Source organism: Phascolarctos cinereus, unplaced genomic scaffold (assembly GCF_003287225.1).
Source record: "Phascolarctos cinereus isolate Bilbo 61053 unplaced genomic scaffold, phaCin_HiC Scaffold_4;HRSCAF=312, whole genome shotgun sequence".
In the NCBI taxonomy this organism is placed as follows: Eukaryota; Metazoa; Chordata; class Mammalia; order Diprotodontia; family Phascolarctidae; genus Phascolarctos; species Phascolarctos cinereus.
In genome coordinates this window covers 635,246,128-635,268,680 of record NW_027555847.1, presented here as the reverse complement: position 1 = coordinate 635,268,680, position 22,553 = coordinate 635,246,128, and the positions used below count along the sequence as shown (strand labels likewise).

Sequence of the window (22,553 nt, the reverse complement as noted above, 5' to 3'; positions counted from 1 at the left end):
GAGTCATTCAGTATTTTTAATGTGCCGACCCTGCTGTGTGCCCAGGGCAGAGCACAGGATACAAAACACCTCTTCAGACCCCAGAGTGAATAATAGATTTATTAAATCTTTGAGCCATAGAATAAACTGGAAGGGTCTGTGGAACATCAGATGTTAGAACCTAGAATGTTAGAGGTAGAGGAGAACTGTGAATATAAAATGTCAGGACCTACAGTGCTAGAGCAGGAAGACACCTGAAAACTTAGAATGTTGGAGCTGGAAGAGACCTAATAAATAGGACTTAGAATGTTAGAACCTAGAACGTTAGAGCTGGGAGAGACCCAATAGGACGTAGAATGTTAGAATCCAGAACATTGGAGCTGGGAGAAACCTAATAGAACATAAAATGTTAGAACCTGTGAAGTTGGAGGTGCAAAACGCCTGTGAAATATAAAACGTTTGAACCTACAGTGTTAGAATTAGAAAGGACCGTTTGGGCATAGAATGTTAGTTCTGAAAGGAATCTCAGAACATAGAATCTCAGTGTTGGAAAGGGTCTTTGGACCTAGAAAGTCAGAGATAGGAGGAACCTCAGAATGTTATGTACAAAATGTCAGAGCCAGAAGGGACCTTAAAACCGAGAAGTTTAGAGTTGTTAAGGTATCTTAGACGTCATCTTAGTTTTGGAAACTGAGGAAACTGACCTAAAATTTGGTTAGCAAATCTTCAAAATGATTATTACTTCCCTGGCCCCATCCAGGGTCTTGGGTGGCTTTACTTGTAATACGAAGGAGGGAGAGTATCACGAGTAGCACCCTTCTTCTCCTCATTCTATAGAGATAGAACTTCACAGCCAATACCATTTTCAATCTTTCCCCCACCCAGGGCTGTCACAACTTTAGGAATGTGGGAGGTATTTGCTTCTCATGAAAGGTTGGGAACCCTTGTTGTAGGGGCCATGAGAAAGACCCTATGTGAAAGAATTCTGCTTGTTTCCTAGTAAGTGGCCATGCCTTGGTCTGCTAGCAGACCCTGGCTTCCACCAGGCATGTTTTCACATAAGTCAGTGGAGGCAAGAAGGCTCTGTGGCCTAGCACCCCAGGTGACTTGGACTGGTTTTGTGGTACGTGGAGTTGGGCTAGTCATCCTAAAGGGTGAGGGAGGAGGAGGTCTGCTCCCAGGTCCTTCATGCAATTGATCTTTCTCTCCTGCCTCTGGGGAGTCAGCATCTGTTAATTACTTTGGCTTATTTCCACAGTCGCCGGGATCTAGAAATCGAGCGTCCTCTCCCTGGAACCAATGCTGTCACCCTGCAGTAAGTGGCTGTCTTCCACGTGTCTGTTTGCAAACTGAACCTTTCCTAGAATTCCCATGATCCCTTCCCAAACTGACATTTCTAAACCACTTTTACATAAATTACCTCATTTGGCCCTTACCATTCTGCTCTCCATTTTATTATTGTAGACATTGTAGCCCAGAAGAGAGAAATCATGCTCTCAGGGGCAAACAACAAGTTAGTGATGGAGCTGAACCTCAAACTCTAGGTGGTGCAAAGGAATTCCCGAGTTCAGATTCTTCCTTAAGACACTTAATAGCTATGTGACCCTGGGCCTCAGTTTCCTCATCTGTTAAACAGATAATAATAGTATCAGCCTTGTAGGGTTGTTGTGAAGATTAAAAGAGATAACATTTGGAAAGTGCTTTGCAAACCTTAAAACAAAAAAGATAGGCTAAAAGTAGACAGTGTTGTTAGGTTTTCTGATTTATAGTCCAGTTTTTTTTCCTCCCTAATGTGCAGATGTAAAGGCTTAGCCAAGTATCATGGCAGCCACAAGCAAAGAGTTTCCTTTGGTGGGCATCTCGGGTCCCTTTTTCGCTGGAGTTGCCATTTGTTTTTCTGGGACCAGTACCCAAGACAGTAGCCCCCCCACAAGCCGTGTCAGGTAGATGGAGAATGAGCTACTTGCAGTTTCACGTATACCCCTAGTTCCAGCCTGCCAGGATGGTGATAAAGCTGGCTTTTTCGAAAAACAGAACAGTGTCCACTGGGGTAGTATTAATTGCTTCTGCACACAAAATTGCTTCTTACATGTGTAAGTACAGGGCTGGACTTACACATAGTTGCCCATTTGGTAGATTTTTATGGGGGGGGCCAGAAGGCCCAGCTTCTACGCTTAGATGCATGAAATCCACCTATGACTGACATCCGCTTCATCTTAAGACAAAACCTTGTATTCGGTTGTTAGAAAACTCAAAATGAAAATATCCCCGGTAAGGTCCACTTAATTTATATTCACACTAAGGTGTATAAGATTGCTAACTGAACCTTTCTTGCGAGTGGGTTTTGATGGGCTGAAGAAAGTGAGGAGCAGGGACAAGTATCTGAAAGAATAGTAAAGAGATGATGAGGTGGGCATGTAGGGAGAAGAGCGCGTACAGGGCGAGGACTCTGTTTTCTTACTGCTGGCCCCTAGGACCAACATATTTCCTTTCTCTCTGACCATGCCTAGGTGCCCTGCATTGTTAGTGGTTGGAGACAATTCACCTGCAGTGGATGCCGTGGTATGTATTATTCAGTTTTCCGTAATTACAGCTTTGCTATAAAGTAAGAGTTTTATCAGCTGGTGTATTGGAAAGGTCCAGAGTATGAATGACGAGTAAATACGATGTGCCAGCTAGTTTACAAAATAATCCCCTTTAACTCAGTTGTATTGTCCTAAGTATTTTTTCTCTCTCTGTCAAGACCAGATACTCCCAAACTCATTTGGCCTATTGCCCCTTTTTTTTAAAAAAAAAATTACTTAGAGCCTCCCTGGAAATCTAGTTTCTTTAACCCTGTAACGGTTTTTTTTTAAATTTGCATCATTTCAAGAAAATATAAATTTTTTTTAAAATGATATCTTAAATTTAATAATTTATTGTAAATCTGTGAGCTTTTTCCTGTGTTGAAGTTTTGATGATGCACTACTGTGGTTGTATAGTATCATACTGTAAACAAGTCATTACATGCACATACTCCTGCTGATGCATGCTAGACTTCCCAATAATGCTTGACAGGTTTGCCTGTCAACACTTGCTTATCAAGACCTGTCAGTGGACTGATAGGTTATAATTTGCATTTTGTATGTTTATTTGGAAAATAATATAATCACTACGACTTTAATTATGTTACACAACAGATGAAACATGTACTAATTGTTTTTCAAAATTCTCTTCTTTATGCCTCTACTGCCCCCTTATTTTTATTCAATGCCCCCCAATTACACCTGAGGCTACTACCACTCTCCTGGGTCATTCCAGAGCCCCTCAGGGGGCAGTATCACCTACTTTGGGAACCTATGCTCTAATCTAGACTATAGAAAGAGGCACAGAGGCAGTTGGTGGCACAGTGGATAGAGCACCGGCCCTGGATTCAGGAGGACCTGAGTTCAAATCCGGCCGCAGACACATAACACTTACTAGCTGTGTGACCCTGGGCAAGTCACTTAACCCTATTGCCTAGTTCGAGAAAGAAAGAAAGAAAGAAGGAAGGAAGGAAGGAAAGAGAGAGAGGCACAGTGTCTCACAGGGAGGTGAGAATCCCATTGAACTCTGCCCTCATCAGACCACACATGGAGTATTGTGATGAGTTCTGGGTACCACTTTTTAGGAAGGGCATGGATAAGCTAGACATAGTTCAGAGGAGGATGAACAAGATGGTAAAGGGATTCAAAATCATGTCCAGTGAGGAGGGTATAAGAAACAAAGGCTGTGTAGCCCAGAGGAGAAAAAGAATACTTAGAGGAAACATGATCTTGTCTCTTCTTGTATTTGAAGAGGTGTTGACAGAAGAGAAAGTAGACTTAATTCCTGAGGGCAAAATATAATTATTGGGTGGAATTTAAAAAATGTCTTATTGATGCTCTTTTAAAAAAAAATCATCCGAGTCACTTCCCACTGACAATCTCCTCCCTTTTCCACCATAAAACTTTTACTCTCTCCCTTGTAACAAAGGAATAAGTTAGGAAAAACAAGTTAAGCTTGTCCATGAATGACAAAGTATGCTTCATTACACACCTGTAAATTACCAAGAGGCAGCTAACAGGCTTAGTCAGCCATCCTCTGAAATCACCCCAGATCATTGCATTGAGGTCTCTTAATCTTGTTTTCCTTTATGTAAATGTGGTCATAATGTAAATTGTTCCCCCCGGTTCTGTTTACTTTGCTCTGCATTGTGTGGCTGGAAGATTCTGGTAGGCGGCCTTAGGCTCAGCTTGAAGAAGTACTTTCTAGTGATTGGAAAGGACCCAAGTAAAATTGGCTGGTTTTGGGAAAGAGTGAGTTGTATGTCACTGAAAGTGCTCTAAGTAAGGGCTGGCTGGGTAGTCAGCTGTCAAGGAAGGTGTATAAGAGACATCAGATGCTATTGTTTACAAAAGCCCTGGGAAGCAAAAAAGTTCCTCTCCTTCCTCCCCTTTCTAATAAGGAAAGGGCTGGAATTCTAAAGACCATCTTTCCTACTGGCTTGTTCAAACCTCTTCTACAAGACTGCAAGATCTAAAGTTGGAGGAGTTCTTTGAGATGACTGAGTTTGTCTTCCTTATTTGGAACAAGGAAACTGAGGCCCAGAGAGTCAGAATATAAAAATTTGAGAACATGCTTTTCGTGCCTTGTTGAGGAAGGATTGGGCTCCCGTATGAGGAATGTTTGAAGGAACTCAGTGAGTCATTTGTTAAGTATTTATAAAGGACATATTATGTGCCAGTGAGTCAATAAGAATTTATTTAGTGTATACTGTGGGTCAGGCACTGTGCTAAGCACTGGGGATACAAAGAAAGGCTTAGGATAATCCCTGTCCTCAAGGAGCTCACAGTCTATTGGGAGAAACAACATGCAAATGACTATGTGCCAGATAAAAGGCGATAATCAGCCCAGGGAAAGCCCTAGCCTTAAGGGGCATTAGGAAAAGCTTCCTGATGAAGGCAAGATTTTAGCTGGATCTTGAAGCCAGCAGGCAGAGAGGAAGAGGAGGATGAACATTCCAGATTTGGGGGATAGTCAGAAAAAATGGACTGATGTTGAGTGATCCAGATCATGGGTCCCCCCCTCTTTGGAGGTTAAAGCCTGGGATGCCCACTTGTCATAGTTGTGAGATTCTGGGATTATATGAGGTGGCAGAGTTGAGATTTGAACATAGGTCCTCTGACTCGAAATCTGGAGCTCTTAGGTGCTGTGACACCTTATTCTTACCCAACATTTGATAAGTGTTTGACCATTAGGATTCTGGGATTATATGAGGTGGCAGAGTTGAGATTTGAACATAGGTCCTCTGACTCGAAATCTGGAGCTCTTAGGTGCTGTGACACCTTATTCTTACCCAACATTTGATAAGTGTTTGACCATTAGGATTTTGGCCATTCTCTAGGAGAGAGCAGATTCTGCCCCTCTGCCAAGCAGCTCTGCCCAAGGTCCTCTGTTCCTTTCCAAGGTTGTCTAGGGGTTTGGTTGTTTATTAATTGCTCCAAGGCAGGTCTACACAAGGTGTATCATTTTTCGGTAGAAGTCATAGCCACAGAACACTGCCAGCCACTGTCTATCCAGGGTGGAGAAAAAGCCAAGATCTTGAGACTGGCTATTAAAGTAGACTCCTTCCTTTCAGTTATCCATCTGGGGCTGCTCATCCACTCTGCCCCTGATGCCCTCCTCCTTTTCTCCTACGCTGGTCGTCGGATGATTTCACCTAAATGCCATCTCAGCCTTAACTCGGAAAACCAGCTGGCATCTTTGTCTGCTGCCATGTTCAGCAGGGACAACCCATTCTCTCAAGGCTTCTGTTGCCTGGCAACAGGGCCTTGCATCTCTTTTCTCCATGTCTTCTTGGCTGCTTTTCCTCGGCTGTTTTTTTTTTTTTATGGGCAAGTTTGCCATTTCGTTCTTGGACCTCCAGGTGGCTTGCTGAGCTTTTGGGTGGCAAGACAGAGCTGAGGGTGCTTGACCCTCTTGTCAGGGTGGTTGAGGGAAAACCCGAGGAAATGATGATTATGATAAATGCCCAGCAGGTGGGTTCAGTCTCTTGGGTTTTACTAGAATTCTGGATTGGGGGAGAAGGGAGGGGAAGAAGCTCCATTTGAAGAGAAAAATCTGTCATATGTGGAATATGGTCCTACCTGCACTCTGTGGCCAGGGAGAGAATTGGAGGTTGTTGATTCTAGAAACCTATGTTGTCCAAACATAACATAAGTGAGTCCTGGCTCCCTTTCTGTGTTCATGAGAAAGATTGGGGTTGGGAGTGTGTTTTGTTTTTGTTTTTGTTTTTGTTTTTTTGAACTAAAAGCACATAAGCTCTTTGAGAGTAGGAATTAATTTCTCCTTTTCTTGTACCCCTAGTGCTTGACACACAGTAGGTGATTTATGCTTTCTTATTATCATGTAGCTACTCCAAAAGCTAGTGTGACCCCAGACTACATTGACAGAAAGATGGTGTCTGGAATGAGAGATATGATAAGCCTCTGAGCTGCTCAGATGATGGGGAACTGTTCTGTGTTGAATTCAGGGTTCCACATTTTAGGAATAACGCTTGACAGACTGGTTCGTATCCAGAGGCAGGCACCATTTGGAACCAGTTGAAGGACTGGGGATGTTTAACCTAGAGGAGAAAAGGCAAAAAAGTAGGTGGGTTACGAGTCCCAGCCAAACACTTAATGAGGATGTCAAAAGGGAAATAGCTTCTCAGGCAACACTGAAGTCTCTTCTAGTTCAGAGAATCTGTGAAATGGGTGAAGAGCTATCATGTAAGAAAAAGAAAATAGAACGTAGGGTTTGTTTGTGTGTGGTTCCAGAATGCAGAACCAAAGCCAGTAGATGGAAGTTAGAGGGAGGCAGATTTTGCCTCAGTGGGTGGAAGAATTTCATTATAGTTAGGGCCAGAAACAGGGAGGTAGTGATTCCCCCTGTCCCTTAAGCTTTTGTCTATATAAAGGCTAAGTAACAATTTGTAGGGGCTCTTACAGAAGGATTCCCAGCACTGGGTGGGGGTACGGTTGGCCAGGGGGCTTCTAACATCCTTTCCAGCTCTTAATCCTGTTATTCTGTAGAATTTTAAAAATAAAAGGGGCTCTAAAGGTAATTCATTACCTTTTATGCAGGAAGAGGATACATGCCCAAGGGATGGTAATGGTTTGCGTAATATGTTTAGAAAGAAACTGAGGGCATGAATTAGGGGAGTTTTTTTAGCCTCAGCTGTAGGTATGAGATCTCTCTGAAAGCAAAGATAACACAGGCAAATCTGTCCTTCTCTTATATAGGTGGAGTGCAACTCTAAACTGGATCCAACCAAGACCACACTCCTAAAGGTAACATGGTGAATGAATGGGCATGTTGGGGAAGGGGAAGCTAGGGGAGGGGAGGGGAGGGAAAGACAGACAGGTAGGAAGCATTTATTTGTTGTATTGTTCCTGTACAAGGAGTTTCATTCTAATGAGGGAACACCACATAAAAAAGGGAGCTGATAAAAGTGGGGGTGAAGGGGGGTGGGAAATCAAGGCCAGAGAGTCAGAAGCACAGCCAAGAGGAGAATGAAGCATGGTCAGCCTGTGCCTGTCTTCAAAATGGAGGCTGCTGGAAGGAACTCACCAGTGGAACAAGGAGCTCAGCGTGGTAGATGAATGTTTCAGGTTGGGAAAGTTCCAGGAACTAAGGGAATTTCTAGTCATAGTGGTAAAGTCCATAGTCAGGTGTGGAGTCTAGGTCAAGGTGAGGGACACACAGAGGGGGTCTGTGTATTGCGTTTATTTATTGGATAAATGCAAGTTCTCTTGGGAATCCAAAGGACACCGAGCCCAAGTATAGACCAAGGAAAGATAGGTGTTAGGGAGGGCTTCCGGAACCAGTCAGTGCCAAGTACTATACTGGGTGCTGAGGATAGAAAGATAAAACTCGAATAGCCTTTGTCCATAAGGAGCAGCAGCACGTCGAGAAGGACCCTGTTTTGTGGATCTTGTCTGTGTGGGTATTTACTACACTGGTACTGATCACCACCATGCTTCCTCATTTTTGTCTCCTGTTTTTCCATAAATTTTCCACAGAAAGGCCACGTTATGGAGGCATGTGTATTCTCCCAATAGCTTATAATAGCTAACATTTATGTAACACCTACTGTGTGCCAGGCACTGTGCTAAATGCTTTACAGTTATTATCTCATCTGAGTTTCACAACACCTTTGGGAGAGAGGTGCCATTTTACAGATGGAAAAACTGTGTCAAAGAGACGCAGTCCCTTACAAAACTAGTAAGTGTCTGAGACTGTATTGGAACTAAACTCTTCTTGGCTCCAGGCTCAGTATGCTCTGTCCCAGCTGCTTCAAATTAGAATATAAGTTCTTAGAGGACAAGGACTACCTCACTCACTTGTATTCATATCTCTAGGGCTTAGTATAGTGCCTGAATGTGTTCAGTTGTTTTTTTAGCTGTATCCGACCCTTTGTGACCCCATTTGGGGTTTTCTTGGTAAAGATACTGGAGTGGTTTGCCATTTCCTTCTCCAGCTCATTTTACAGATGAGGAAACTGAGGCAAACGGGGTTAAGTGATTTGCCCAGGGTCACATTGCTAGTCAGTAGCTGAGGTCAGATTTGAATTCAGGTCTTCCTGAGTCTAGGCCCAGTGCTGTAACCTTGCTGCCCAGTAAGAATGTAATAAATGAGGGCAGCTAGGTGGTGCAGTGGATAGAGCACTGGCCCTGAAGTCAGGAGGACCTGAGTTCAAATGCGGCCTCAGACCAAACATTTGACACACACTAGCTGTGTGATCCTGGGCAAGTCACTTAACCCCAATTGCCTAAAAAAAAAAAAAGAATGTAATACATGTTTTTCCATTTGTTACACTCTTTTCTGGATGCCTACTGGTGTAACACTTGGATCGTCTCAGCCTTCAGTCTCAGTGCATAACCTTCCTTTCCCAAGTGTATAGATCTTTGATGACAGGACAGAGAATAACAACCCCTGTAAGTTCTTTCAGGCTTAACGAGCGTTTCCTCACAACAGCCTTGTAGTGTTCACCTCCGTTTTCAGAGGAAGAGACTGATGCTCAGAGAGAGTTCATGACTTGTCCTTAGCAGTACAGCAGATTTCAGGGAAGGGTTGCATTTTATTCAGTGCCCCTTCCATAAAGGAGGGCAGTTGCTGGCCCAGGAAGCCAGAGACAGGGAGACCTTGACTCTCAAGGCCATTGAAGGGCAGGCCCAGGCACTGGAGTCCAGCCAAGGGCTCTGCTGACTGTCTGTTTGGGAATGTATTCCCTAATGGATTTTAAAGCTAGCCTGAAGGGGAAGCCAATAAGCCAATGGCCAGTAGATTTATCTGGCTGTTGCTTTATAACAGGTGTAACATAATGAGTTGGTTACAAATAGTCCATTTGCTTGGAATTTCTGGTAGGTCCCTGTTAGGGGGACAAGGGAGTCACCAGACTCTTCTCTTACCTGGATTTGGGGAGGGGCTAGCAGTTCCATGAGAGGAAGGGAGAGGAGTCCCACCAGGGCCCCCTTGCCCTCCCATGAAGCCTTATGAAGCTTTGAGCTTGGTCAAGGAGGAGAGGGCTGGGGCCTCCTGTCCTTTCAAAATTCATCTCCTTCCCAAAGATGGGTTTAATAAGTAACAAGTTTAATAAGTAACAAGATAAGGCCCTTCCAATTCCACTCTGCCAGCTAGCTGCCCAGATCAGTCAGTAAACACTTATTAATTACCCAGTGTGGCACGGTGCTAGGCACTAGGGAAACAGAAAGGAGACAACACCTACCGTGAGCTAGCATTCTATTCTGGAAAAATAACATGCATGTTTATAGTTTTATACATATACATATATATATATATATATGTGTGTGTGTGTGTGTGTGTGTGTGTAACACACATATACATATATAACATACACATGTGTGTGTGTATATATATATATAAAACACATAATTATAAAGTAAATACGAGATAATTTCCAAGGAATGGAGAAGAAACCAGTAGAATTGAGAGAAATCAGGAAAGGCCTCTTGAAGGAGAAGGTTTTGAAGTAAACTTAGATTTGAAGACAGAGGAGAAGAAGGGAGTGTGTTCCAGGTGTAGGGAATGGACTTTGCAAAGGTCCAGAGGTGGGAAATGGGAGACCATTATATAACAAGCATAGAAGGCTAGTTTGGCTGGACAGTCAAGTCTGTGAGGGGAGGAAGTAGTGTGGAAAAAAGCTCCAGTAATGTGCTAGGGAGCCACCTGATTTAAAAACCAGGAAATTCATTGGTGGTTGTCGCTTCCTGAAAAACTTGAGCAAGCACATCTACATGGTATGTGGTTTTTTCATGCTGTTTCCCCTCATAAACCAAATTTTCTTTCCTTCTAGATGGCGGACTGTGGAGGCCTGCCACAAATTTCTCAGGTAACATTAGACTGCAGTTGACATTCCAAACTGTACCTAATGCCTTTAATAAACATTGCAAAACTGGGAAGTGGGGTCTTACAGTTTGCAGCTTTCAAGATAGGGCCGAAAGCTTGGCTGTAGTTTTAGGAAATCATCAGCTCCTTCTGTAGAATAGTTTTGCAACAACCTTACCCACATTTTCCCCTCTCTTTCCTTACTGATCCCCGCCTCATCATCTTCCGTGGTTTGTCATCCAGCACCTATGCTACATGTAACCAAGCCCTGCACGTAGTAAATGCCCTCAGCATTTACACAACACACAAAGATTCCCAGGGAGACCTCAGCACTGGCACAAATGCCTGTTTGACCCCTTTAGTCAATCTGTTTTTCATTAAGTACATCCCCAGTTTCAATTTTCCTTTTTTCCCCTCTCCCCACCTCCTTTCCCCTTCGGCCTTCCTTCTTTCTCCATCCCACAATCTCTTTCATTTCCTCATCTTGCCCTTTCCTCTTTCTTCCTCCTTTCATTTCTCTCCTCCCCTTTCTCTCTCCATCCTTCCCCCTTATCCTTCATTTTCTTTCTGCTTATTTAGTGCTTAATGAGTGTTTGTTGACTGGACCTCCCTCCCTTCCTCCCCCTACACACACACACACACACACACACACACACACACACACACACACACACACACACACACACACACACACACACACACACATATATAAAATCTATTCTGATGCTCTCCTTCTAAAGACGAGGAAACAGCCCATAAAAATTGAGGCCCCTGCCAACCCAGTTCTGCATTTCTGTACTATTAATTATCCTCCGCCCCATTTTTAGTTTGGCTTTTCACTTTCCCCAGAAAACCTCACCCCGGAACATCAACTCTCAGATCCTTTACATAATTTATTTTCTCATTTTGGGAGATGCGTAGTACCTAGAAGACATTTGTCTTGCCAAGCCCCCCAGATGGCCTCGTAAACAGAAACCTTCTTAGGCCTAAGCTGCCAGACATGTTAATACCCATCAGTTGTTACACACTTTGGCAAGTTCCTGATGCAGCCTCCTGAGTGTATCTCTGCTGAGGAGTTGACCTTAAGCACTCACTGGACTGGGATAACCAGACCTGCTATTTGAAAGGAGGAAGAAATCTAATTAAATTTTTATTATGTACCCTAAAACCAGTACTTCTTCATAGCATTTTATTTTGTAAAGAGCAATTAGTTATGGTGTAATTTCCCTAAATAACTGTATTGGTGTTTTAGAGGAAAAAAAGGCCGGGGGTGGAGGTGCAAGGGAATGAATTGCTTCAGGTATCAGATTTGTCCCACCCCTTGAAATTACTGTGTTGAAATGTTTTGAGTAACTGGGGGCGGGATTCCCAGAGAGATGTCAAGCAGAGTTGGAAAGGCCCTTAGGAATCAACTAATCTATCCTGCTTGATAAATGGAAGGATAGATTGATAGATTAATCTATCCAGTTGGAAAAACTGAGTCTTAGAAAGGGGAAAGGTCACAAAGCCAGTGAACAGCTTAGTAAGAGTAAATCATAGATCATATAGTATTGTAGATTTTAGATCTTGAAGCGACCTTAGAGGCAGTCCCATGTAAGACCCCATTCCCTTCATTTTCCCCCTCTTTTACATCTTATGCCATCAAGTCCTGGGAACCTTGAGTCTGGGCTCAGGGTCTGGTGGTTCAGCAGAGGCCACAGGAAGCTTAGGGCCCCAGCTTCCAGATTGGAGAAGTGACCGGAGCTTTCTCTTTTTTCCCCTCTCTCTTGCAGCCTGCCAAGCTTGCAGAGGCTTTCAAGTACTTTGTCCAGGGAATGGGTTACAGTAAGTATATGCTATGCTTGTCCCACAATGCAGAAAGAGGGTCTGAGCAGCCCTCATCCGTGATTGGGGGAAGGGGGTGGGTCAAAGCCCAGAGGGTAGAATTTGGAAACGCCCTAAAGCAGATGGAGTGGGTTTGCTCACCTCATCAAGTGGTCAAGTTGGGGGAAGGCATTTGTGCAAGGAGGTGAGGGGCGTGAATTCCAGCCTCATTGGTATAGGGAGCCCCAGGCTACGTTCTGTCCCTTTAATGCCACATTTATCAAGTACTGTTGGGAAAGGAGCATCCCGGTGGGATGACTAATGTGAAGACCCTTCCAAAACCATTACCCACATGTTCTGCTTCCTTAAACAGTGTGTTTTAGTAGAAGTGGGTCATTTCTGGTGTCCCCCATCTACCTGTTAAGATGGTATAGGGTACTTTGCTCTTACACTAAACAGTGCCAGGATGCTGTGTTTTGGCTGTGGTCAACCTGTTCTTGTTTTTTTTTTTTTTTTCCCCTGTTCCTTTATGGCTGTCATCCATTACTTCTTGGTAACTACTGTGGGCTGGGAAACTATCAACCAAACCTGTTAGAATTGTGTGTAAAATCAGAATGAGTTAGACTTGAGTGGTAGGATAAGAGCATGATTGCCCCTCCTACAAAATAAACCACAAGGACTTTGTGGCAGCTATTTCAGATGCTGAGAAGCCTTAAATGTAATGGGTGAGTTGTGTGTCCCCTTTTCTCTTGGGGTGTCATTTGGTTTCATTCATCCCGATGTTTCATTCCATTGATTTCCATGATTGAGACTTAGGGAGCTAAAAGTAGGTTATAACAATATGCTAATGCCTGTTTAGAAAAACAGGCTACTTATGGGCCATGTAGAATTGGCTTGGTCCCCGGGGGCCAGATGGAGTATAGTTAAGGGCATATAACAGCATGCACTTATCTAGGGCGCATTACCATTTACAACAGTCCTGTGAGGTATGCAGTAGAAATATCATTATCTCCATTTTTGATTGATGAGGTCCAGTTGACAGACATCCAAGGTTATACAGGCAACCGGAGCAGAGACGAATCTTCTGATGACAAATCTGAGGGCATCATTCCTGCCAATTTTTCCTTTCCAAGTGAATCAATCCACCCGATTACTTAACTGATAACTCATGTTTCCTTTCTTTTTTTAAATAAGTATTTAATTTTTTTTTCCAATTACACGTAAATAATTTTTAATGTTAGATTTTTGAAATGTTGGGTTCCAGATTCTCTCTCCCTCCTTCCTTCCTCTCCCCTCTCCTTGAGAAGGCAGGCAGTTTGATGTGGATTATAAACTCACATTTCTATAGCACTTTTTATTGTTTGTGAAAAAAAGAGGGTTCTCCCAACAACCCTACAGGGTGGATAGTACACATATTATCTCCACTCTTAGGGTTGAGGAAATGACAGTTTTAAAAGGTCAGGTGAACTTGCCTGTGGCCTGAGAGCCAGGCTTTGAACCCAATTCTGTTTCTATATCCAGTCCTCCATTCCAACACATGTCATTGCCACATAATACCCGTTTAACACATTCTATCCTGTGGCCCCTTTATCTGGTGGCACCATAGTACACAGAGTGTCAGACCTAGAGTCAAGAAGACTCATCTTCCCGAGTTCAGATCCGGCCTCAGACACTTACTAATTGTGTGACCCTGGGACAGTCACTTAATCCTGTTTGCCTCAGTGTCCTCATCTATAAAATGAGCTGGAGAAGGAAATGGCACTTTAGTGTCTTCAATGATTGAGCAGCGACAAAAGCCTAAACACTGGCTGACCTCTCCAGGAGGGAGGAATCAGACTCATGAATTATGTGTTGGCTTGGGTTTCTCCTCTCAGGGGTAAGTGTTTCAGACTGACTGTTTGGCTTCAAGCCCCGACTTCATGAAAATGTTTAGTTCTCTGGTGTAAAATGCCAGAAAGAATATGAGAAAAGCAGTTTGAAAACTGTCAAGTGCCATACAATTAGAATCTCTGATTATTTACTTCTGACCTATAATCAGGCAGAAGGCCTTAGTTCAACTATTTGATTTTAAAGTAAGAGTATAAACAGGAGCGAAATGTATGAATTTGCCCCTCTCTGTCTTCCATGCTGAGACTGAAGTTTGTTCTTCAGCCAGGACAAACACACACATGGCCCAGTTCTGAAATGTGGGCTCGTGCCCAAGACAGATGCTGTGATTTCCTGTGTTCTCTGTTTAGTACCATGGTGGTGGTAGCTAGTCATGGGCCACATTCTCTAGAATCTTTTGATGAAAGGGACCCCAGAGGTCACCTAGTTCAACCTTCTGCCTTCTCTGAGATGCCTGAGAGATACCACTTCTTCTGTGGCATTTTTTTCATTGTAACACCCTCTCTGGCACTTAGGACACTTTTTGTTGGAATTGTCAGGGAAGAGAGGAGAGCTTGTTGATGGAGTGGGAGGATCAAGGAAAGGTGTGATTTTTCTTTTTAATTTGTGTGTGTGTGTGTGTGTGTGTGGATAGAGGATATTTGAGCTTTTAGAACAGACTGCATTATATTCTGTCACCCTTGTATTACATCTGTTCTGTTAAACTATAAGCTCTTTGAGGGAAAAGAATGCACTGTAGTCATCTTTGTATCTTTAGAGGATTTCACGTAGCTTTAGGAAAGCTTCAGAAATCATTTCACCCAGCCCTTGGGAGAAATAGACAAGAAAACATGAAGGCCAGAGAAGCCAAGTGACTTCTCCCCAAAGTTATGCACCTTCCAAATGGCAGAGCTGGGATGGGGTCTAACCCATGTCACCTGACTAAGTCCAGCATTCTTGCCGTTGCAGGGAACTGCCTCCCACACATAGTAGGCAGGAAAAGGAAGGAAAAGTATTCATGTAGAGCCAGGTACTGTGCTAAGCATTTTACAAATACTATTTCATTTGATCCTTATAACAATCTTGTGAGGTAGGTGTGGTTATCCCCTTTTTTCAGTTGAGGAAACTGAGGCAGATAGCGGGAAAGTAACTTGCCCAGGGTCACACAGCTAAGTGTGAAGGTGAATTTGAACTTGGGTCTTCCTGACCCACTGCACCACCTGTCTGCTTCTAATAAATATCTAATGAATGAATGAAGGAATTTGAATTTGTATATATTCTCTCATGCTCTCATTATTTTATATGTATATGAGAGCATGAGTAAATATACACGCACATGTACATATTACACACATGTATGCAATACATATGTATATGTACACATGCGTGATTGCATATGTTTTTATAACACGTATATGCAGGTATCCTGAACGTCTTAGTGCAGTTTTAAAACTGGTTTTAAGACTTAGAATTTTAAAGCTTTTGGGAGGCCTTGTATATAACAGCTATCATTTATGTAGTACCTTAAGGTGTGCAGAGTGCTTTGATAACTAAAAGCGAATGTTCACATAGTACTTTTGCACATGTTCTGTTCTCTTGGTCCTCACAGCAGTCCCGTGTGCTAGATGCTGTTCTCATCCTTCTGCCCTTTTCTCCTGGCCGCCTTCTATGAGCCCCACACACAGAATGAGGATCCCCCTTGTATGCCCCTTGCTCCCATCCCCCCATCCCCTCAGGGTTACCAGTGTACCATTTGTTCTCCTCTACGTGACCCAGCCTCTTTGTCCTGTGGTACCACCTCCTGGTGGTTCGTGTCTTTCTCCTCCCCTGTCACCCCCTGTACCTTTTGAGCTAAATGTTGAAACCCCAAATAGCACTTGCTGGCAGATGAGGTAACCAGAAAGACCCACCGAGCCTCTCACATTTGTTTACCTTACAGGGTGTGAATCAGAGCTGATTTGTCTTGGAACTGGTGCCGAATATAGGCTTTCCTCCCTCCCCACCCCCCACCCCCCAAATGTATGCTCTTGGTTGGAGAGGAATAGGAAAAGCTGAGTCAGGTTCTTATTTTCCTCACAAAGCATCTGTGTTTTTTCTTAGGAGTGCAGGTTGCCCATTATGAGTAGAGAGAAAAGAAAGGCAGGACCCCTGGAACCTGCTTACTCATACCTTTTTGCCTGATCCCAAAGAGGGAAGGGAAGAGGTCAAGGGGCCAGGGCACACACTTCAGTAGTGGTTTACAGCTATGGTGTGCACACAAGTATGGCAGTATGTGTCCCTATTATGCAATGGATGGTGCTGCAAATACCTGTGCATCAGATTGATTGTATTTGTTTATTACTTCAACAAATACTGCGTGCCCCATATGCCCAGGCTGTTTGACTATTGGTCACAGTGAGGTTCTTACTGGTGAGATGGGGAGGGTGCAAAAAGGGGTTGGGTGAAAGGCAGAAGACACTAGGAGCTCACAATCTAAATTGAGGAGAAGATATCTGTAAACCAGTATCTACAAACAAGCTAGGTACAGGGTAAATAGGAAATGATTGACAGAGGGAAGATACAGAATTAAGAAGGGTTGGGAAAGGCTTCCTGTAGAAGGTGAGATTTTCGCTGGAACTTAAGGGAAGTGAGGAGGAAGAGCATTTCAGGCGTAAGAGACATCCAGAGAAACCATCCAGAGCCAAGAAACAGAGTGTCTTGTTCGGGGAATTACAAAGAGACAAGTGTTACGGAATCACAGAGTATATGAGGGAGAATATGATGTAAAAAGACTGGAAAGGTTGGGGGAGATGGTGGCAGTGGGATATGAAGGGCTTGCAGTGCCAAACAAGATCTTATATTTGATCTTGGAAGCAACAAGGAGCCACTGAAGTTTATTGAGTAGAGAGATGACCATGATCAGATGTGTTCTTTAGGGAAATCTCTTTAGTGACTGAATGGATAGATTGGAGTGGACAGAGACTTGGCAGGTAGACCCATCACCATTATTGCAGTAGTTCAGGCATGAGGTGGTAAGGGCCTGTACCTGGATGGAGGCAGAAGAGAAAATGTAGGTGAGAGATGTTCCAAAAGTAAAATCAACAGGCCTTGGCAACAGATTGTGTAGAAGCAAGGTTGGAAAAACATAGCTAACCTTAAGAGTTGTCCAAGAGTGGAGTAGTCTAAGAGGTGATCATTTCTCTTCTTCAGAAGACTTTGAGCAGACACTGAACATTCTGGTATTTTCATGTGGAGATTCATTTTAAGATGGCTCCCACCTACAGGAGGTCCCTTCCAACTTTTCAAATTTTGTGATTTTGGGTCCCAAAGAATTGATATCTTTGTTTAGAGGGTTTTACAATGGGGAATTCTTTTTTTTTTTCTAATTGACATAGGACGTCACAGAATGTTAGATTTGAATTCTGTAAAATGAAGGGGATTTGTAGTAGATGGATTAAGCTGACTCCCAGAGAGATTTAACCAGTAATTGTGAATAGTAATTTAGCTTCCCCTGAGCCTCAGATTTCTCATCTATAAAACGAAGGTCTTGGGTTCTGTGGCCTCTGAGGTTTTTTTGAGTTCCAGGCCTATGTTCTTGAGATTCTCTGTGATGGGGATAGCTTTTCAGACCTAGAGTGGCTGAAAGAAAAGATGGCAACAAACCTGGAGAGTCAGAAGATCTGGATACTGGCTATATGTAGCTAAACAGCCGTGTCACCTCTTCTCATGCCGCTTCAAAGCTTTGTTTGCAAGATGGAGACTTGGACTGGAGGGACCTTCCATGAATGTCTCCATCGCTTTTATCTCTCCTCAGTGCCTTCTGCCAGCATGACTCGCCTCATGAGGTCCCGCACAGCCTCTGGCTCCAGCGTCACCTCCTTGGAAGGCAACCGCAGCCGCTCCCACACCAGCGAGGGAACCCGCAGCCGCTCCCACACCAGTGAGGGGACCCGCAGTCGCTCCCACACAGACACCCGCCTTGAGATCACTCCCAACTCTGGGAGCACCGGGGACAATGCTGGGCTCAAGTCCATGGAAGTCTCCTGTTAGACAAGGACCCCCTCAGAGCCCAGTAGCTCCCTCCTGGCTCTGGTTTGAACTCTGTTTTAAGTAGCTGCCTCCTTTCCCTTCTCCCCCAATCCCACATCCCACCCCTCCTCTGTCACACTGCACATAACTTGGTATTAATCCAAAGCTTATTTTTTAAGAGTGAGCTCTGGTGAGAACAAAGTGAGGGAGAGTCATTTTGATATGGGGGGGGCAGGGTTGGAGTGTGGAAAGATAACAGTGACCGGTCTAAAGCAAGCATCCAGAGATGGGTCTCTTGATTAAATTGTTCACAAAATTCTGGTTGCTGCTGTCTTCTCTCACTCACATCAGACTTGAAAGAGGCATTTTGCCCCCCAAAAAAGATATGAAAAGAGAAAAAGTTGTTTTTTAAAAAAAATAAAACAAACCCTTAGGCTGGCCTGATTAATGGAAGTCACATAGGCCCTTTGGTCAGCAGTACAGCCGATCCACTGTGTTTTTGTAGCAAAAGGAGAAACTGACCCAGTTTGTAATACAGGCAACACTATTTGGATGTAAGGAGGGAGAGTCCAGTGCATTGTGGGTGGCTTTTTTTTTTCTAACGAGGGGAAATGGTGAAGCTCACATTTATGCTGGTGGGTTTTTGGTTTTGTTTTGTTCTTTTTTTTGGCAGACTCAAACTATCATAATTGTAGACACTTTAAAATTACGTTGTGCATTTATACGCCTTTTAATTTTGAAGCATAAAAACCCATTCTCTTCTCCACCATTAACACTCAGTTAAAATAGCCAATGTAAACTCGAGGCTTTAAACACAATGAAAGTTATTGATGGGCTTCTGGTATATTTCATGTTTTGTGAGATTTCAGCCTTGCCACACCTCTCCTTAAACTGTGGTGAGGAACCTTCCTTTTTTTTCTTTTCCCCTTTGATTCTCACCTTATTTAAAAGGAGTTTGCATTCCTTGGCGATTTCACAGGGAAGAATTTTCATGGCGTAGGCTGAGAGCTCTGCTGCTTCTCCCTGGTCCTCAGTTTCCCTGTCTATGAAATAATGATCTCTAAGGTCCCTTCCAACTCTGTCCATTGTTTTAATGTCCCATGCTTCTAAGCCCCTTCCAGCTTGAACAGTCTGTTGTTGGGTGTTCTAAGACATTTTCTAGTTCTCTTGACATTCTGTTCCATGCTTTCTGATCTAAAGGCCCTTCCAACTTGAATATCACTGATTCTACACGTTTAATTTCATATATGTGAATAATGGGGAAGAGAGTTGTGGTAATATGTAATCTCTCTGGGGCCTAGGGGGTTGTTATCTAACTATACGTAAAAGGTGGGGTACAGGGCTGGATGGGGAAAAGGGCTTGTTGCATTTTTCACATTAAACAGAAGACAGCCTTCTGCAGTTCCTTGAAGGAAAGGAGTATTTGTATTCTAACATCAGCTTGGCTAAAGAAAGCAACATTCCCATTCCCATCCCTTCCCCGCCAAAAATATAACACCACTCTGGAATTTTGTGTCCTGAAATGAATTTGCCTTTCAATTCTGTTATAAAGAATAAGTCTCAGAATAATGGCATGACCTTTAAAAAAAGATAGCTGTGAATTTTGACTTTGGCATAATGTTGTTACTTGTTTAGAACCATTTCCTGAAAAGAGGGGTTTTGGTCAAGTGATAGGTAGAGAGAACCCTTGGGGGTTTGGGGGTGGTGGTGGTGATGGGAGCTGGTAAAATGTAAGGATTCTGGAATTTCCTGCATTTTTCAATTAACTCCCCTCCACCTTTTTGGAGAAAGCATTGTCAAACAAAGCAACCAATTATGATGGGGTTTTTTGTGTGGCTTTTGGACCTATGCTTTAGCTAATTAATGAATTTTCCTGTTGGAAGGATGTTAATTGCAAATCAACCTTTGGGAGGATGACTGGCTTGGGATGATTGACTCCCTGGGAGCCTCCATCTTTGGAGGCTTCACACAGTTCTTGTGCCAGAAGAGGTGGTGAGGGAGGCAGAAGTGGCTGAGAACCTGAGGTGGACAGTATGGTGTCAAGTCTTGCCAAAAAGGTTTCTTAATGAGATATTTGTATTTATTTCCAGACCAATAAATTTGTAACTTTGCAGTTCCTTGTGTCTTTATCTTTGCCTTATACATCGGGCTTTGGTGGGGTGAACAGACCACGGGTGCTGGGCTACTAATAATAGTTTCCATATTTTATAGTAATTCACGGTTTACAGGTATCCTATACACTTTCTCTTTTGATCCACAAAGTATCTCTTTTGGAATTACAGAAGGAAGGGTGACGTTTTTGCTCACATGTACTGGACAAGGAAAATGGGACTCAGAGAGTTTCTCCAGTAAGCCCCAGGTCATAGGCTCGGCATTTTTTCATAAAACGTTTCCTTACCTTCCCCCTATCCCCAGTACTCCTTGGTTAGACATAAGGCTTAAAATGTAAATAGCTCCTGAGAGCAGAACCCCAGACTCTTGACTTACATGTACTAAGTGTGCATGACTACCTTGTTCTGAGTCTAGGCAGTGCCCTTTTAAAGTAAAATTTGTAGCCACACACACATACGTTTAAATACGTATGTGTGTATAGTCACATCTGTATATATAACAACCACATGTACAGGCACGTGAATGTGTCTGTGCATATAAAACTGGAACAATTTATGTATTACAGACTGAAAAAATAATAGGAAATGCAGGTATTCCCCAGATTTATATAAATCAGATTGGGGAGATGAGTGGCTTATTGTAGGATCAATATGGTAGAAGTCCTTTGTTACAATTAGTACGAAAAGGATAGATACTTGAAAGGAAAGCCATAAAGAAAAGTGGGGATAAGGAATCCGAGTTGAGGGTTTAAAAGGATTTTTGCCCACCCCCCCATATGGATAGACAAATAGGAAAACATGGCATTCTGTTCATAAGGTATGAATTCCCCTAAATATGGATAAAATCTGAGTTGGGAGGGCTCTCTGATGGCCTGCTACAACATGACTGATGTAATTCAGCTTCTACCTGGGTCCGTCAAGTGATGGAAAACACTGTTTGCCGCTGTTACTGCCTTTTGGGACATCTCCAAGGGCCTGCCTGGTGCCAAGCCAAAGCTTATCTCCTACATGTTCACGTTCTGCCTTCTGAGGCCCAGCAGACGTCTTCAGTTTTGTGTACTTGGCGGCCTTTTGTGTTGTGGGTCCCAGGACACACACAATTAGGAATCCCTGTGGTGGTGCCAGTGGGAATGTACTGAACAATAGGATTGAATACCAGAGTAAATCGAAGACTTGGCTATAGGGGAAGGGGCTATGGGTGAGGTTGCAGTCACATTTTCAGGGGATCATAGCATTTAAGGAGGTGAGATCTTAGGAAGCCAACTCCTTCGCTTAAGGAGAGGAAAACTTACTTAAGGGTAAGGAAATTGGAGTGTAGAACAACAGTGATTCACTCTTAGCCCATAACATGGTTCCCAAGAAGTTCACAATTCTAATACAGCATAGCTGTTAGCCGAATCCTCATCTCAGGTACCACAGGGCTGCATTTCAAAGGGGCTCTGAAAAGTCACTTCACATGCTCTGTTGGACACGAGCACTGGCTGCAAAATGATGGCGCTCTAGGGTACCAGGAACTAGCAATCTTTTGGAAGCTCCAATTCCTTTACAAATAGAGGCTGAGGACAGAGGCCCATTTCACAGTGCTCCATATTAGCCTCAACAGGAAGACCACCCAAGGCCTTTCCTCTTGAACATTGACTCAATGGGGGCTGTCAGTAAAGGAGTCAAATCGAAAGTGAGCAGCTAAAGAGGAAATGGCAGCTGATGCCTTTTTGAAGTCACTTCCAGTTCTGATGATCCAGCTAATTGAAAAGGCTTTTCTTTTCAAAGTTTTTTATTTTTTTGCTAGACAATGGGGTTAAGTGACATGCCCAAGGGTCACACAGCTAGTAAGTGTTATGTGTCTGAGGCCAGGATTTGAACTCGGGTCCTCCTGAATCCAGGGCTGGTGCTCTATCCACTGAGCCACCTAGCTGCCCCTGAAAAGGCTTCTCTTAACACTGTATATAGCAGAGTAGAACCTTTACAGAATGTCTACACGTATTACAAATCCCTCCAATGGACTTCCATTACACTATGCTGAAAACAAGATCCCTAGCTTTATCCCCATGGAAAGGGCTTCATCAGAGGTATAAAGATACATGTGCCAAAATCCTTCCAGTGAGGAAGGAGGGTGGATCAGGAAGTACCTGGTCAAGTTGAGTCCTCCGATCAACTTCATTAGATTTTAGGGTGTGGGCCCTTGTTTGGAGGCAACTGGAGGGCTGAGGTTCAAAGTAACCATTTCCACTTACTAGACCTTAACTGAGCTTGAACTAGCATGAGAAGACCAGGGCTTTGTGCTAGGGTGCTGACATGGATGGTATCCTTCCCCCCACATGGTAGCAATTGCAGTGATAGAATAGGGCTTGCAGAGAGAGAGGATTGAGGTTAAGGGCAAGAGTTCAAGGCACCAGG

At 43.5% G+C, this 22,553-nt stretch overlaps 1 protein-coding gene across 2 annotated transcripts in view; it reads left to right on the top strand.

Annotated features, from left to right (window-relative positions):
* NDRG1 (N-myc downstream regulated 1) overlaps positions 1-20,158 on the top strand; it is an 81,796-nt gene extending 61,638 nt beyond the window's left edge. For both annotated transcript variants that reach the window (XM_020997904.2, XM_078153758.1), the window contains 6 exons: positions 1,238-1,294; positions 2,490-2,541; positions 7,263-7,310; positions 10,337-10,372; positions 12,141-12,192; positions 17,831-20,158. In XM_020997904.2, coding sequence (XP_020853563.1) covers positions 1,238-1,294; positions 2,490-2,541; positions 7,263-7,310; positions 10,337-10,372; positions 12,141-12,192; positions 17,831-18,066 — 481 coding nt within the window. In that variant the 3' untranslated portion in view covers positions 18,067-20,158. The remainder of the gene's footprint in view (positions 1-1,237; positions 1,295-2,489; positions 2,542-7,262; positions 7,311-10,336; positions 10,373-12,140; positions 12,193-17,830) is intronic.
* Positions 20,159-22,553: the final 2,395 nt, after the last annotated feature.